This window comes from Tachypleus tridentatus, chromosome 11, assembly GCF_004210375.1.
Source record: "Tachypleus tridentatus isolate NWPU-2018 chromosome 11, ASM421037v1, whole genome shotgun sequence".
Taxonomy (NCBI): domain Eukaryota; kingdom Metazoa; phylum Arthropoda; class Merostomata; order Xiphosura; family Limulidae; genus Tachypleus; species Tachypleus tridentatus.
The window spans coordinates 51,897,960-51,915,362 of NC_134835.1; the positions used below are offsets into that span (position 1 = coordinate 51,897,960).

General features: G+C 32.4%; 2 protein-coding genes across 2 annotated transcripts; both read left to right on the forward strand.

The window, feature by feature from the left end:
* Nucleotides 1-457: 457 nt before the first annotated feature.
* LOC143232152 (U-scoloptoxin(01)-Cw1a-like) lies at nt 458-5,161 on the forward strand. The gene is made up of 4 exons (XM_076467247.1): nt 458-567; nt 2,265-2,311; nt 3,849-3,883; nt 4,373-5,161. Exons 2-4 carry the CDS (start codon nt 2,290-2,292, stop codon nt 4,793-4,795), a joined length of 480 nt encoding a protein of 159 aa, XP_076323362.1. The 5' UTR covers nt 458-567; nt 2,265-2,289; the 3' UTR covers nt 4,796-5,161.
* A 2,563-nt stretch (nt 5,162-7,724) lies between these two features.
* On the forward strand, nt 7,725-9,366 carry LOC143231363 (zinc finger BED domain-containing protein 5-like). Its single transcript, XM_076465906.1, has 2 exons — nt 7,725-8,174; nt 8,287-9,366. Exons 1-2 carry the CDS (start codon nt 7,725-7,727, stop codon nt 9,364-9,366), a joined length of 1,530 nt encoding a protein of 509 aa, XP_076322021.1.
* The last annotated feature ends 8,037 nt before the right edge of the window (nt 9,367-17,403 follow it).

Sequence of the window (17,403 nt, forward strand, 5' to 3'; positions counted from 1 at the left end):
GAGTACCTAAATGTTTTTAGAAGAATTCCTTAACCTAAATCCTTTATTGGATGACAGTTACAAAAAACTATTTTCCCATCCCAAACTTACATAACTTGTAGATCTTCCTCCCACTAAGACCTTTATGGTTGAAATGAAACACCTTTGCTCCTCTCTACTAGCTCCGCCTAGCCCCAGTTCCTGCAGATAACGTGACAAGCATAACAAGGTTGCATCCCAACCTACATACGGTTAGATACCCGGAAAAACACATAACCAGATCGATTTACTTTCTCTTTGTTGATGACCATTCTTAGCACGTGGCCTTCACTGGTTCTGAAAAAGAAAGAAAAAACAGCACTGCATCTTACCCTCTGCTGATGACACAAATAGTTTTAAATATTTTAGTTTCTTCAACAATTTGCAACTTCCTCGCCATTGGTTACTCTCTTGAAATGTCATGTTACAGCAATAACGCAAGTCATTATACTAAGATTTAATATTCACTGGAAAAGTATAAAATAAGGGAATTTTCCAAACGATCACATTAGCTCCAAATACGTCTCCAGAAGATAACATTAATCGCGGGTATGTAAAACTTTAATTCCAAATTTTTTATAAGTCTTTTTTAATATGTCCCTTCCAGATTAAACAATAGGATACTCTTGCAGTTATTCAGAGTAAAAGTTAGTTACTAGAATGTTATTTATTCATTTGTTTACAGAATAAACACTCTGTTTGCTTTTGAAAAAAAAAGAAAATATAACAGATAAATATTTTAAACTTTCTAAAATAAGCCGGCTCCGAGTTTTCAAGTGCTGATGTTTAGTTCATAGCCCTGCCATCTCTTGGCTGATTTGAGATCTAATTACAATTTTGAATTCAGAAGGTCGAACGAATTCTTTCAATTAATGTATTTTACTACGCCCAAAGTCTCATAGATTAATTTACTGTATTCCTGCCCTAAATAATTTCACTTTAAAGGTAGTTTGGTAAAGGTTCTGACGAGTAATAAAATCAAATCGGATCGGATATACACGGGCCCTATGCTTAGTATTTCTAGGACATAGAAATATAGCTAATAAGAAAGAAGTGTCTCATAGATTAATTTATTTTAATCCTGTTGTTGTTGTTGTTTTGAATTAAGCACAAAGCTACACAATGAGGTATCTGTGCTCTGCCCACCACAGATATCGAAATCCGGATTTTAGCGTTGTAAGTCTGTAGACATACCGCTGAACCACTAGGGGGCAATTTAATCCTCCCTAAAATAATTTCCAGTGCCGTGGCTATTGAGGACCTTTCTTGTTATTTTATGGTTCATATTATTATAAAGTGCGTTTTTCGCTTGTTACATTAATTATTAACATCTGTAAGTAAAATGTCAAAGATAATCTTAAAAACTAAGGTGCCACCATAACACAGCGATATATCTATGGATTTACAAAGCTAGAAACTGGTTTTCGATACCGTAAGAGTACAAGTATCTCTTGGTGTAGCATTGTACTTAACTAAATAAAGGCTAAGATTCAATTTTAATAGACTGATATAAATAAACAACTGCAAATATTATTTTTTAAGATTAACTGACAAAACATACACTAGTCTTTCAAAAGGAAAAAAAAACAATACGCAAGAAATTTGGTTCATTTTGATTTCTAAACATCACTTTTAATTATTTTTGACATATTATTCATACAAATTTTATAATGGTTGTTTTTGTGTGTATGTGTGTTTTTAGAGCAAACTTACATTACGTGCCATATGCGATTTGTTCAGCGCGGGAAACCGAATCTAGGGTGTCAGCGTTTCAAGTCTATAACATTATCGCTCACCAATCGGAGTACTTTATGACGATGTATTGTGCTACAGAATTTTGTCTCACCAATTCATTTAATTCTTAAATTACTATAACAAAACACAAAGTTGAGCACAACTGTCTATTACTCTTAATTATTTAATCAAGGTTTAAATTTGTCTTTTATTTTAAGTTAAGCACAAAAGTTGTGTGTGCTCTGCCCACCAAGGGAGGGTGTGTCAAAAGCAGATTTCTAGCGTTGTAAGTCCTCAAACATAATGCTGTGTCAGTGGTGATAGGAGGCTTCTCTCTTGTGTTGAGCAAAATTTCCATACAACGGGTATTTAGTATCATATTACTGTGTAATATAATTACACTTATATTACTGTGTATGTATTTTGTTGTGCTTGGTTCTAATTTGGTCTTTAAAAAATCGTAGAAATACATTTAACAAAACGTGAAAAATATTATATTTATTATTCAACAGGAAATAAGAAAAAAGATTCTTAGTCATGAAAACACTGGTTGTCTGGGGTGAGTTGAAACGTTTTCTATTTTATTCGAACTGTTGTCTTGGGATATTGTAACAAGTAACTGTAATCACAGCTCTTCTGGAACAATAGGATGTATACATATACATATATATATATATATATTGTGATTTTTTAAATTTCAGATTTGAAAGATTTAAGCGATTTTTTCAAGATCTTTAAATCAAAAATCGGTGAATTTTTAAACAAGTTTTATTATAGATATGGAAATAGGTTTGAAATAATTATGAAATGCTCTAGATCTTCAATTAATACTTGAATTCAACATAAATGTCACCTTACATATTTTGAAAACGGATACTTTGTTTATATAAGTAATTGAAAATATTCGTATTTACAGCAGAGCTGTCACAGTCTTTAGTTTTAAATTACTGATTAAAAGGAAGGCAATTATCCTACGACTAATAATACACTATAAAAAAACTGAGTGTCACTCTTATTTCGCATCCACAGCATAGAGTGCGTTGGAATATGTCTCCAAATCTCTTTGATTCGAACATGGATCACCGACTTTAAAATTCAGACTATAGTACAGAGCTGGAATATTGTTTGTTTGTTTATTTTTAGCACAAAGCCACATAATGAGCTATCGGAACTTTGCCCACTGTAGGGAACCTAATTCTGGATTTTAGCGTGTGAAGTCCGTAAGGGTATCGCTGACCCACCTGAGAATAATTTAAAGCAGTTTGGTAATTTAATTCATTTTAACTACAGGAAATACTGAGCTATATGATACTTTGCTTTTTATTCTAACCGCTCAAATATTTCAGAGTCTGCTTATTAGAAGAGCTTAATGGCAAACTAATACTTGAAGGGTAAAACTAATTCGTTGATTTTCACTTCTTTTTTCAGCAGTCAGTAAGTTAACATTATACTGAAAATGCGATAAAAATATATCTTATTTGGGTAATATCATAGTTTCGGCATGTATTACAAAGATCTGTAGCATGAGGAATAAAGCCAAAATTAATCTGTTATTTGTATGTATAATATCGTAATTTTGGCATATATCATAAGGTTGTATCCTCTTTGATATTATTCGAAATATCATGAGTTTGTTTTTCCTTTTCAGTTGTCCAGACATTTGATTTAGCCCTGTAACAAGATAAGAAAAAAAATACGAACTTTATTAAAATAGAACTAACATAATGTTTCGATAGGTCACTAGTAATGTTAGACTAAACATCCTTCACCTCTGGGCCTGGCATGACCAAGCGCGTAAGGCGTGCGATTCATAAACCGAGGTTCGCGCGCGCCCGCGTCGCGCTAAAACATGCTCGCCCTCCTAGCCGTGGGGGCGATATAATGTGACGATCAATCCCACTATTCGTTGGTAAAAGAGTAGCCCAAGAGTTGGCGGTGAGTGGTGAATACTAGCTGCCTTCCCTCTAGTCTTACACTGCTAAATTAGGGACGACTAACACAGATAGACCTCGAGTAACTTTGTGCGAAATTTCAAAACAACTACCTTTACCTCTTCGAAATAAGGGATTCATTCTTTTTTTTTTTTTCTATTTTAGTTTGTTTTGTCGTCGCTCTAGTAAATGGTGAACGGGTGAGTTACATTTTATTATAAGATGTATTCTGGATTTCCATATGTATTTGCCATTTGAACATAAAATTGTAATAATTCGCAAATTATGCTTTAAAATGTTGTTGCCTATTATTGTTTTTATCGCTAAACATAGTTATGGCAATAGAAATTCAAATTAAACAGTGTTGTTACTAAGTTAAATTCATTTTAAGTTTGTATAGTTAAGAACTTAATGAGCGTCGTGTTTTTTATCACCTCAATCCATCGATTTTAAAATTGACCATTTTACCAACAACAATAACTAACTAAAGTTCATTATATTAATACAAAACAATAAGACCATTCTTTGTGCAATCAAAATATACCTTAGTTTTGAAAGCAGCAAAAACAAAAATTGATTTTGTACTGAATTTATGTACAATATAAATATCAAAATGATTTGTTGTTTGTTTGTATGTTTGTTTTTCTTGGACGATTTTAAGCTAAAATATATCTTTGGATGTTTTACAGGCGAAACGTGAAGCCTATGATTTACCAGATGGCGTCCAGTTACTTGTAGGAAATCTGAAGCATTCATTTGTTTGTTCGAGCGATGGTTACTATGCTGATGTTGAAAATGAATGCAAGATTTTTCATGTCTGCAAATCCAAACTTTTTCCTGATGGAAAGCAAAAAATGTTGCAATGGAGCTTCTTGTGTGGCAACCAGACCATTTTCAACCAAATGTCGTTCACGTGCGCTCTTCCAGAAGAGTCCGTACTGTGCAAGAATGCACCAGACTTTTTCTACTTGAACAACAATGTTGGCGAAATAAATGTCCCATTCTTAATTGAGGATGACATCCAACGCGCTAAGCCTTTAATTCCAGGCTTATCCTTTAACCCACAGCCCCAAGCGCCTCCTTCCAGAGGAAGAATACCTCAGAGAGGATAGGGATATTTACTTAAACACAGAAGCAAAGGCTTAACGAAGGCAATTAATAGTATCGTCATTGTATTATCGTCCAATACAGATATCTTTATCAATTATAAATGTACATGCTACATAAGAGAGATGTATGTCGATACATGTGCTTACGCCTACATATTCCTTTATGTATAACAGTAGTTTGTTTTTAATGTCATTTATTGATTTACATTTATCGTCTGGTAGGCTTTAACCTAAATCTTATGTTACTTGAATCTTTTAGGTGAATATAAATTATGTTGGTAATATTTGATGTCGTTACACGAATAATCGTGTTGTAAATAAGTAACACTTTATTTGCTTTTGCTAATAAATCTTTTGCATCAAAACTCAGTTCCGTATTCACTGTATTTTCAGACATTATTTACCTCAGATACAACTTATCATTAACATCATTAATTTACTTTTTTAGTGATAGTGTTTGTTTGTTGTTTTGTTTTTCTACACCAACTTCCAATACATACAGTTTATTACATTAGTATTTCGGAAACTGATCGTTACCGTGTTTTCACTCACACAGAAATTTCTCAAGTAGAAGATTGTCTCGTTGTTTCAGTTCAAGTTTGGTATACAATTATTTTCAGTTGCATTTATTAAAAAAAAAACTGATGAAAAAAACGTGCTATATATGGTTATAAGGTTTAGGTATGAGATTGTTACGACAAATGAATATGGAGGATTGAGTACTTTATATTTAAACAATAATGGAGCCTCAGTACACCATTACAGTCAATTGCAAAAGACTCCATCATAATGCTATCACGTCCAAAGTATACTATTTCTCCCCTGTTTGCTTTCCATAATCCATCTAGTTTACAAAGACAGTGTTTTTTCTAATGTTTGTTTCAACAGTCTGATCGCACAGAAATCTATAGGTACTGTGTCTCGCGACTTTAATGATACGTTTTCATATGGAAAAAGAATAAATAGCTGTTTCATTTTCCAACTACTTGAGCTGGATTAACCGTGGAAGCAACTTTGTGGAAAGTGACTTATGTCGCTTTTTCAAACAGAAATAGTACTTATTTATGTTAAGTACTGTTCTCTGAAGAGGGGTGAACGATTTTTCCCACTTTTATTTGTGTTGATACATTCTCGCCTGTTACATCCTGTGACACAATATGTTAATGCATATTCTTTTGTTTTCCAAATTCATTAAGTACAAAGAATATCTCAGTTTTGAAAAAAACCTAAATCCCTGATCTGAAAATGCTTTTATGGTCTCAGTGTATGAACATTTTAAATAGGAATGGTCTTTCACATAATACTTCCAAAAATTACGAACACCAAATAATGTCAAAATATAGTTCTTATAAATAGTGTTTCACCCGAATCTTATACCAGATGTGATTTTCATAAAACTGGCTGACTTGCATATTAAAAGTCATTTTAGTGTAACGTAGTCAACCCAGTTAATTGTATTTTACGAATAATTTTACTTTATTACAAAAATTAGTGTATTTATTGAAAGTTATAAATAATTTTATAAAATATATAATCTCAACATAAGTAAAGGCGACATACAAGTTTGGTGTAGAGAAAAACTCTTTACTATTAGAGGAAACAGTGCAGAATGAAAAGTATTTATTTTGTTTTTTAATCAATCTAAAAAATAGCAGATAAATTTATAAAATACTGAGAATCTATAACTTTGGTTTTATTATACTATCATTCTTTGTTAAAACTACGAATATCCTCAGAAATATAATCGAACAAAATAAATAAAATTGTCCACCAATTGTAGGTTATTGTTCAAAATAAGTTAAACAAAAATGGATGGTATTTCTTTATTCCTTAGATCATGGATTCTCAACCGGGGTCCATGGAATATTTCTGGGGGTCCACAGGCAAAACATAACAAATTTGGGGTCCACAATGATATTTTGATGGTCCATGAAGAAAACCAACTCAGAATGGTTTTTATTATTAAAAATTCAATTTCTACTGTAATTTTGGTTGGACGTGAAAAAAGCTGAAGTAGACATTCAAACGAATTTGGATTATTTTCTAGATTTTGAAAAATTTCCAGAAAATTGCCTTGAAAACAATAAAAAAAAGAAAAAACAAGTGATAAGAGCTGGTTTTAAATATGCGCCTCAGGCAGTCGGTTCTTTTCCTATTATATTGTCTGTCTGACCTTCGCCCTCCCATACTAATCTCCTTAGGGAATTTATTCCAGAAATACTTCGATCTGTCAAACCCTTCTAGGGGAAAATCTATTAAAATGTCGACTTGACCCAAGCAGTTCACTTCAGTTTAACGTTGAACTCCATCGTGAAAAGGTAAGAGATATTAAAAGTTCCTAGTACAGACATTCTTTCGTATTTTTTTTTAATTTCTTCATTTCAATAATGAAAAAATTATTTCCCAGTATAAAAGTATAAAAAGACTGAAGAGAAAAATGGCAAATTTTTCCCGTTTTGATACAAATTTCAAATATCAATTCATATCTTGGCAGTTATCTGATATAATTATCAGCTTTGAGGAAGTTAAAAATGTCAATGGTGACCCTAATGATAATAATGAATGACTTGTATAGTTTTTTTTTAATCATTTAAGTTATTTTAACTATAATATTTCTATTTACCAGTTTTACCTCGAACATTTACCATGCACTCTGTTTCTAAATGTGTTTTATTTGTCGAAAAATTTCTAAAAATGAATAGCAATATATATATTAATTATATATGTATGTATGTATGTATGTGTATGTATGTATGTATGTATATATATATATATATATTATTTTTTTTGCAGCCATCCCATGGCTACTCCAAGTAAAAAGAAGTGCCGACAGTACTCCGTTGAATATTTGTCTTACGGATTTATTCCAACACCACATAATGAAACGAAACCAATGTGACTCATATGTATGGATGTACTTTCAAATGATAGTATGAAACCTTGTAAACTAAAAATCCATCTAGAAAAGAAGCACACAGGAGAGAAAGATAAACCAGTAGAATACTTTAAAAAACTTCGTGATGATTTCCAAGCTAGAAAAACAGTGTCTCAATTGTTTAATAACAAAGTGTGTAAAATGAGTGATGGTTTACTGGCATCATATGAAATTAGCAAAATAATAGCAAAGGCAGGAAAACCCCATAATGTTGGTGAAACAGTAATTCTACCAGCAGTGTCTGTTATAATTTCGTCAGTTATGAAACAAAATGCAAGTGAAATTACTAATTGCATCCCTTTAAGCAACTCTTCTGTGTCACGACGCATTGATGAAATGGCAGAGGATGTAGAAAAACAATTGATAGCCCATTTGCAAGTGAAACAGTTTGCCCTTCAACTTGATGAATCCACTTTAAGAGATAATGAGGCCATTTTATTAGCATATGTTAGATTTAACAATGATGAAGGACCCAAAGAGGAAATGCTTTTTTGCTAGAAGTCTTGTGACAGACACAAAAGGTGAAACAATTTTTAATGAAGTTGTTACTTATTTCCAGGAAAACAATATTCCACTCAAAAATATAATCGCTTGTGCTACTGATGGTGCACCATCTATGACAGGCAGATACAAAGGTTTTATTGCACATTTAAAAAAAGCTGTCCCAGAAGTATTTTGTATTCACTACGTAATACACCGTCAACACTTAGTTGCAAAGAAAATGAGTGCACGTTTGCATGATGCCCTTACTGTCGTAATACAAGTAGTTAACCATATTAAATCAAATTCTCTCCGAGACCGCCTTTTACATGAATTATGTAAGCAAAATGGAGAAGAGTTTGAGCGGCTTGTATTACATACAGAGGTGAGATGGCTATCAAAGGGGAATTGTCTTCAGTGTTTCACTGCACTTTGGTATTCTATTGTTTCCTTTCTTGCTAACACACAACTTGGAGAACAGCTGCTTGCAAATAAATGTGATGTGTTTTTCTTATCAGATATATTTGAAAAATTGAATTCACTTAATAAACAGCTCCAAGGAAAAGATTCTGATCTGATATCTAGTAAAAGTGCTATTGTTGCTTTTCTGAGGAAACTACAGTTGTATAAGAATAATATCAGGCGTCGTGCATTTGAACAGTTTCCTTGTTTGGCCTCTGTTAGCAGCGATTTGCTAGATGAAGATCTTGCATTATATGGTGAATATATGAAAAATATGCATAAAGATATGCAAACTCGGTTTAGTGACCTACTCATGATGGTTATACCGACTTGGGTTTCAATTCCTTTCGAAGTTAATGTTACCGATATCGACATATCTTTGCAAGAGCCTCTCATCGAATTACAAAGTGATGAAATAATGCGTGCAAAATTCAAAGATGGAAAGTACAATGTATGGAAGACAAATGATGTTGCTACAAAGTACCCTTTGCTCTGGGATAAAGCACAGCTCTACGTTATTGCTTTTCCAACATCTTATCTTGTTGAATTGGGATTTAGTCGTGTTTCTCAACTGTTATCAAAAGCTCGCAATAGACTTGACATTGTGAAAAGAGGTGATCTTCGACTATCATTAACATCGATGGAACCAGATATAAAAAAACTCGCCGAGCAGCATCAACCACAGGGATCTCATTGAATAAATATGCCTATCTTTTTTTTTTCTTATCACACACTTAACTTTAACTGGTTTATCAAAAATTTTAACCAGTGTACATAAATAAATGCTGCATTGAATTCAATTGCCTGAAGAGCTCTGATCTCCATGGGCTTGACCATGGAAGAAACATTATAATATTGTAATACAAGATATTGGTAAAGAATTATTATCACAATAATTTTGATTATTATTACTATTACTAATTATCATTATTATTATAATTGTTGTAGAATACTTTATTTGCATTAAATTAGTTTTCATTTAAAAATAAAGCTCAATTATATACTATTTCTTTGATTATTAAAACCTCAAAATTTATATTAGTGAAAAATAGAATATTGTCTTCTTATGACCAATAGTTATGAAGGGGTCCACCAAGAAAAAAAGAAGGGAAAAGGGGTCCATGGGTAAAAAAAGGTTGAGAACCATTGCCTTAGATGAACATCAAATACCACAAATCAAAAGTAAAACTTTAACACCACATATAATGTAGATTATAAGATGAATTGAGAGTGATTATTGTGTTCAAAATAACTATGCAACAAAATTATGTTTTTCTTAATGATAGTAAAATATATATAAGCCAAATATTCCTGCTATAAAAGGATCTCAAAACATCTCCTTTTATAAAGAACTTAAGCAATTACAAGGTAATCAAAATTTCTAGCATTTAACCTAGAGAAGCGTAACTCCTGTTCTAAAATAACATAAATCACTCTCTTCAGTTCAATTATCAGCATATAAGTGAACAAGGTTTCGCTACATGACATCTCCACTTTAAAAGAATATGGAAAAATTAAACATTTTTGAATAGTCTGTTAATTCAGTTTTGTTAATATTGATATCATTTAGAATGTTTTGTGTCCACAAACACAAGTCAGTGTTTCGTAAATTAAGCATATGATAATTAATCATATGGTCTGAAATTTGATCTGTTCTCATTAATCACTCAAAGTGTTTCTAAACAAGACACACAATAGTGTGTCGTGAAGCCGAAACAACCTGCAAGACACACTGTGTGTTAGTAACAGGAGTAATAGTTTAGCGATTTTACATCTTCTGTATCTCAGACTGTTATTACCAAAACTATCATATATCTTTATTGGGTGTACTTTTCTGGATCATTACCTCACATATCAAACTTCAAGGCAATCCATTTAGAAACACACGGGATATAAAATCTCCAATTTTGATTTAATATTTCCTTTTTTTATTTCTTCGCACTGAAAATACAGGAAATTTATTTGATAGAAAAACATGCATCATAATAATAACTAAAAACATCATTAATTAGCATGCTAGCGAATTTTGTTTTGCTCACCAATATGCCCAAAGCTAAGCAAAAATACAACCTAGCTAACTAATGAATGAATATTTGCTGTACACTTCTTATGAACCCTTCAGATGTCGCTACAAGTTTGGCTGCACTCTTTCTTCACATGTGCGGTTTTTTATTTATTACATGATTCATTAATCATGACTACTCTACAAAGATAACAACGTGATGTTTCACGCACGTTTACCTGATGAATGAATGCTAGCTAGTCGCAGCAGGCTGTGGAGAAATGGTTACAAGTGAACTGATGTGTTGTTAGCAAAATGTGGGACAATTTCTAAACCGACGATATAGGTTCACGAGTATAGTACGCCATCTTCCATAAAACAAGTAACCACAATCGATTATAGCTCGTCTCTTTTGTAGGTTACCTGCTTGAAGACCGAATCAAGTGTTCGCAACTACAACTCAACACTGTCTCAGACACTTCGAGAAGAACTTCATCTAGAGATCTTGTACACCAGACACTCAGTGACACGCATCCTACTCACAATAAGGCCAAGAAGTCTTGACTGTAAAGGTGACAAGAACACGTCGAGAAATCTTCTTACTACAATTGAAAGTCGTGATTCACCACGTAGCAGATATCATAGGAAGAAAATTTGGAATCAAATCCAACCTCATTTTCATTCAAAAACAGATATGTTTTAACATATTAACTAGGAAACATTTAATTCTCTAGTAATTAGAAATTACCCTACAACGATATCAGTATGGCAGATTCTTTGCTAATAAATTTACAGAGAGGCAAACATACCCTAATTTTTTATTAAAATTTGAAAGCTCTTCCATTTGGAAATGAGAATGGGATAAATCTCCAAATAAAAAATGTTTTCAAATTGTAAAAAATTTTCCAAGGATTGTCTCTGGCTTTTCTATGAAATATATATATAGTTATATATATAACAATGATTATGTTCTTATGATATAATTTCTTAGGTTTTTATCGTCGCGCAACAGTAAACATTTACTGCAAGCTGGTAAAAGTGTTGTTTCGTGAATATTTCCAGAAGATAATCAACAGTATGTTGACAACTAAGCAGAGCAATAGCCCTTCATAGAGGAAGTTGGAGACACTGCTTTGGACTCTAATCACGGTTCTCGATTAGCTCGCAAACTCATTAACTTCTTTTGTATATCTTCCTTGATGTCCTTCAACAAAAATCTTAACATTCACGCCACACAGTATGCTGTGGACACAGGTTAGTTTCGTGTGACAGCTTGAACATATATGTATATTGTACGGAGACCCAAGAAAAAACAGTTGTTGTTTGTTGAGTTTTGTAATTCAGCACAAAACTATCCAAAGACTCTCTGTGATCTGCCTACCATTGGTATCAAAACTCGAATTCTAGCGTTGTAAGTCAGTAGACATGCCGCTGTGCCACTGGGGGCATAAAAAACAGCAAATGCAAGAATTATGATTGCACTAAATAGTGGCGGCATGTTTAACTTTGATCATGGTGAAATTCTTGCTGAGTTTTCTCCATAAAGACAGGAGATTTCGAGAGCCAGATATGAAAGTTTATTCTCAGCGTTATATTGTATTTTCATTATTTTGTTAAAACCTAGTGATGTAATTTAAATTGAAAATCAGTAATTAGTTTACAAAAGTGTATGTACATGAATATGCATAGTTATTTGATATTTATTAGAAAATTAATGTTATTTATTAATTACCTTATGTCGTTGCAATAAAAAATAAATGATAACATTTTGTGTGATATTGCATAAAAGTGCAAAATATATTTGAATAAACTAAATTTAGTCAGTCAAATGATACGCAGTGAAAATTTAGCAAACCACTTCATAAATGTATTTCTCCTCCAGTGAATTTCTCTTTAAAAGGTTCCTATTCAGGAACATGACTCACATAACATTAAAGCCTGGCATGGCCAGGTTATTAGAAAACTGGACTCGCAACCTAAGAGTCGCAAGTTCGAATCCCTGTTACATGAAACATGTTCACCCTTTTAGCTATGGGAACATTATAATATATCACTCAATCCCCTATTTGATCATAAAATAGTAGCCAAAGAGTTGGAAGTGGGTGGTGATGACTAGCTGCCTTCCCTCTAGTCTTTCATTGCTAAATTAGGGACAGCTAATGCAAAAAAAACACAAAAAACTCTCGTGTAGCTTTGCACGAAATTAAAAACAAAAACATATAACATTAATGAACTTAAGGTTTACGTAGGAATAAGCACAAACAGACGTATCAATCTCTACATCCTGTAGAATAACTCCAATAATATCACACATTAGACGGTAAATATCGTATGATTCTTTATGCCGGTTCGATTGCTTTAACTTCAACCTAATGAATTATAATGCGCGCCTCATTGTACTTATATAATAATGTATTCCGTGACAAATAGAAAGACCTACATCCTCATGAAACTTCAAGCACGCAGAACACGCATGGATGCACTAATGAACACACTGTCAATAATTCCACGTAGTAAAGAGAACCATAAATCCCCGAATTCACTGTCTGTTCATGCTAATCACTAATCCATACCAGGTTTTCACTTAAATAGTCTGATTCTAGAAGAGCTTGGGCTATTTTTTTTTTTTATCTTGTGATTTGCTCTTTTCTTTTTATTCTAAGTGTTGTGTAAAATGTCACTATTAATATAAATAACTTGTTTTAAGCCCTACATCAAAGATACTGGGTAACTGCATGAGATAACATAATGTACACACACACATACATATATATAATGAACACCGGAAAACACAAGATCTAGAACAAATGAATGTGTTGTTATTCTCTGAAACACTGATGGTAATTTGTGAAAGAATGAAAGTATACGACTATTACCAATATTCATGATCTAAACTATACCAGTCATGTTAGTGTGATTAGCAGGCTGGGTAGGCTAGCTGTTGGAGTTTTGACTATTACTACCAGTCACAAATTATTTATATTACATTGAGGAATTCAGTGGTGAGTGGAACACAGAACCACTAACTCGAGGAAGTTACAGTTTAAGAAAATAATCTGGCTCTGATTCTAAGATTCACACAATAAAACACTTTTAATATGTTTTTCAGAATATTCTATGTTACAATCAATTGGTAGAATAAATTTGAATAAACAAACAAAACTCTTTTAATATAACCAACAAATGTTCTCTAAATGCACTTTCAATAACATTACTAAATCATTACACTATATCAACTCAACTATATTTTTACTGCGTTATTCGATGCTAGGAAAGATGGCAATAAGTTACCTTTAAAGAGCTTATGTGAGAAACGTTTGGCAGATTTATTTTAAGTATATTCATAATTCTTCTATCAGCCTCAGAGACTCTGCTGGGGATGGCTGCAACTGCTCAATGATAACTGCTTTTCAACTGCCGACAAGAATTTGATGATAACTCCAGACGTCTTCTTGATGACTCTCGATTACTTCTAACTTTTGTACTTCAAACACGAGTTTTTATACAAACTCTTTCTGGCATTTTTATGATCTTCCAAATAATGTGCACAACTACCCACAAGTATATCTGACACTTAATTGGTTGCTTTTCCTTGATCGTTTTGTAATTCTTAAAATCAGAACTAAACCATTTTTTAATTGATTGCAGATAAAGTCGGTAAATCGGCAGCCTTCTAACATCTATCCATACACACACTTTTGAAATGAACACTACATCAAAGTTCCAATTTATTTCCTTTCTTGGTAAGTTGTACAAGTTAATGTAAACATTCCCTATAGCTTCCTCACTGCTATGGCAATTCCATACTATAGATAACAATCTAATTTCCAATCACTTTAATGAAGCTTTCATGACATTAATAGCGTTGTTTGTAGTTAGCATAAACAGGAAACTTTCTTCAACACATCTCGCTTCTCAGTCAATCATTATTATACAATTATTTTTATGGCATTATGAACATATATCACACTTCTTCTTACTGCATATATTTGCTCAATACTTGAAGTATTTGAAATGCCTAAAATGCCGTAAATGCTTCATAACAATCCAATAGGTTGTTTGAAACAGCAATCATTATAACATGTTAAATGTATTATTATAATACGCAGTTTTTGTCTGTCCTGAAAAATCAGGCGCATTTTAATATCTAAATGCACATACATGCACACTTCATTACAACAGATGTAAAGTACAAGTGAATGCAAATATATTTTAGGAGACATTTTGTACAACAACCTATTAATATCAGGTTTCATGTTTAGTACTCTGACATTTTGTTCAGAAAAACTGTGACTGTTTTTGTTCATAGATTTGGGAAAAGAGATTTTGGTTCTCTTTTAATCTGAACCTCAAGTAATGTCCTGTTTTACCAATGTAAAAGAATGGACAGTTGTTACAGTAGTGGAATGAATTCGTTATATAATGTTCATAATGTGTTTTATTATACAGATCTTTGATGGTTTTATTGCAATGGAATCAGTAAGGTATCTGACTATTTAATTGTATCTTGTTAAATTTCTCTGATATTTTGAAGGCTAATTTCTCCAAAAAATTAATTTTCTAACTAATTTATGTTAAGGGTTGGTTCTCAGTAGTCATAATGGTTGTTTTATAATATTAGCAGAAAAATAAACCTATTTTGTGCCGTTATTGTACTTTAAATATGAGTTACAGACATTCTATACACTTAAACATTTATGAAATAAAGAAACCAATTATATTATTTATTCCTCTTTTTTTCTCAAAACTATTCTGGACTTGGGCAGATAGATATGATCTAATTTTTCGGGTTAAAAAAGTTCACCAGTTCTCCATTTCAGTATATGAGCTTTGTGAAGGGATCTTTTGAGATGTGAACGAAAGTTTATAACAGAACAAAAGATTGCACAGGCCTGTGATGATTTTATTATCTTAAAATGTTTACACGTTCCATGCTTAATCCGAAAATGATATCCATTTTTCTCCATCGGGTATAGATTCTTTGCATAACATTAAATGTACTTTTACATAAGCGAATCACTTTCATTAAAATTGGATCACTATTTATTATGTTTTAAATTGTTGACAACCATTTGCTATAGATTACTCCAGACCATCGCGACGTGACAGCCTGCAAACGATCGTTCTGGAACCTACGAGAAACACACCGCTAGTCCATAAGTGCTTAACAGGCTGCATAGCGTGAAATTTCTGGATATTATTTTATTCTTTTCATTATTATTTATTCGTCGCTATGGCAATAAGAAGTTGTGTAAATGAGCGAAACATATTCTGTTATATTTGCGAAAAAATTGTTGTAAATTTGATATAAGTGAGAGTTTCTTTTTCCTAGAATTGTCAAATATCCTCATGTTATAGAAAAAATAATACTATTATTTTCGATGTCTACGTGGCTGAATTAAAAGGAGATTCGTCATTAAAACCAAAACAACTTTTATGAAGTCCACATTCGTAGGCCTCTGTTTTCGTTCCGGGTTGACAACTAATCTAAGCGTTATGTTAAAGTTATATTTATGTGCTAATCTTTACACCAGGGCTCGGCATGACCAGGCGGATTAAGGAGTTCGACCCGTAATCTGAGGGTCGCGGGTTCGAATCCCGGTCGTACAAACATGCTCGTCCTTTGAGCCGTGTGAACGTTATAATGTTCCGGTCAATCCCGCTATTCGTTGGTAAAAGAGTAGCCCAAGAGTTGGCGGTTGGTAGTGATAACTAGCTGCCTTCCCTTTAACAATATATTGCTAAATTAGGGATGGCTAGCGTAAATAACTAATTTATAGGAACACATGGCCAGGTGTTTAGGGCATTCGAGTCATAATCTTAATTAGTTACTGAATTTTTAATTCAGTGACATACAGAAACTCTATTTAAAGTATGGTAAATGTTGAATTGATGTAGAAAATATATGATAATATAAAGTTTGAATCATTTAATTTCAGTATTAAGTAAAATGTACATACACGAATAGAGACGATGTATTACAACCGTCTTATTTAACTTTTGTTATAAAATTTTTCTCCCATCAATACCATCAATGGATCATCCTTTTTATTTAGTAAAGCTCTGAATAAAATAGTGTCTTCTACATTCAAGTGAAAGCATTATCTTTTTCAAGTACCATAAGAGGTCAAAAGCTTTTCTAATCTTGAAGTCCTGTTCTGTATATTTTATAAAACAAAGGTATATCAAGCCGTTCAATGGTCATGAATATGAAACACATGAATAATGTTACAAAGTAAAAATAAAGACTCCGTTAGTACGAAACACGCTGTACTAGACAAAGAGGTAACAAAAATAATTGTTATTTGCACATATTATTTAAACTCAATTGACTTATAAAGCTAACTAAGAAAATAATCATCTTTTCCAGGAAAAATATGACAAATAACAACATTGGTTATAGTTGTTACCATAATTTTTTTCTTATCCATTAATTAAATTTAATGAGTCTATAAAAATTACAACATGAGGCATTAACGTGGTATTTAATCATTTTGGTTATCATCCTGAGAAGCATGACCTATCTGAAAAAACTGAACATATTAACTTAGTCACTCGAGAGTGTCAACGACACCAGCTATAACTATGGTCGCAATAAAGTAAAAATCGTTTCTTATAAATACTAATATTTTGTATATTTTTATAACAGTTGAATAGAACTTTTCAACACAAGTTTTGAACCTAGGCACCCTTCCAGAAATTTGAAGTGTAACCTATACTTCCAAATTGTCA

Coding starts and splice junctions, on each gene's coding strand:
- LOC143231363 (XM_076465906.1), top strand. CDS start 7,725: ATGAAACCTTGTAAACTAAAAATCCATCTAGAAAAGAAGCACACAGGA. Junction 8,175..8,286: donor AGGCCATTTTATTAGCATAT/GTTAGATTTAAC, acceptor ACTTATTTCCAG/GAAAACAATATTCCACTCAA.
- LOC143232152 (XM_076467247.1), top strand. CDS start 2,290: ATGAAAACACTGGTTGTCTGGG. Junction 2,312..3,848: donor GAAAACACTGGTTGTCTGGG/GTGAGTTGAAAC, acceptor TTTCTATTTTAG/TTTGTTTTGTCGTCGCTCTA. Junction 3,884..4,372: donor CTCTAGTAAATGGTGAACGG/GTGAGTTACATT, acceptor GATGTTTTACAG/GCGAAACGTGAAGCCTATGA.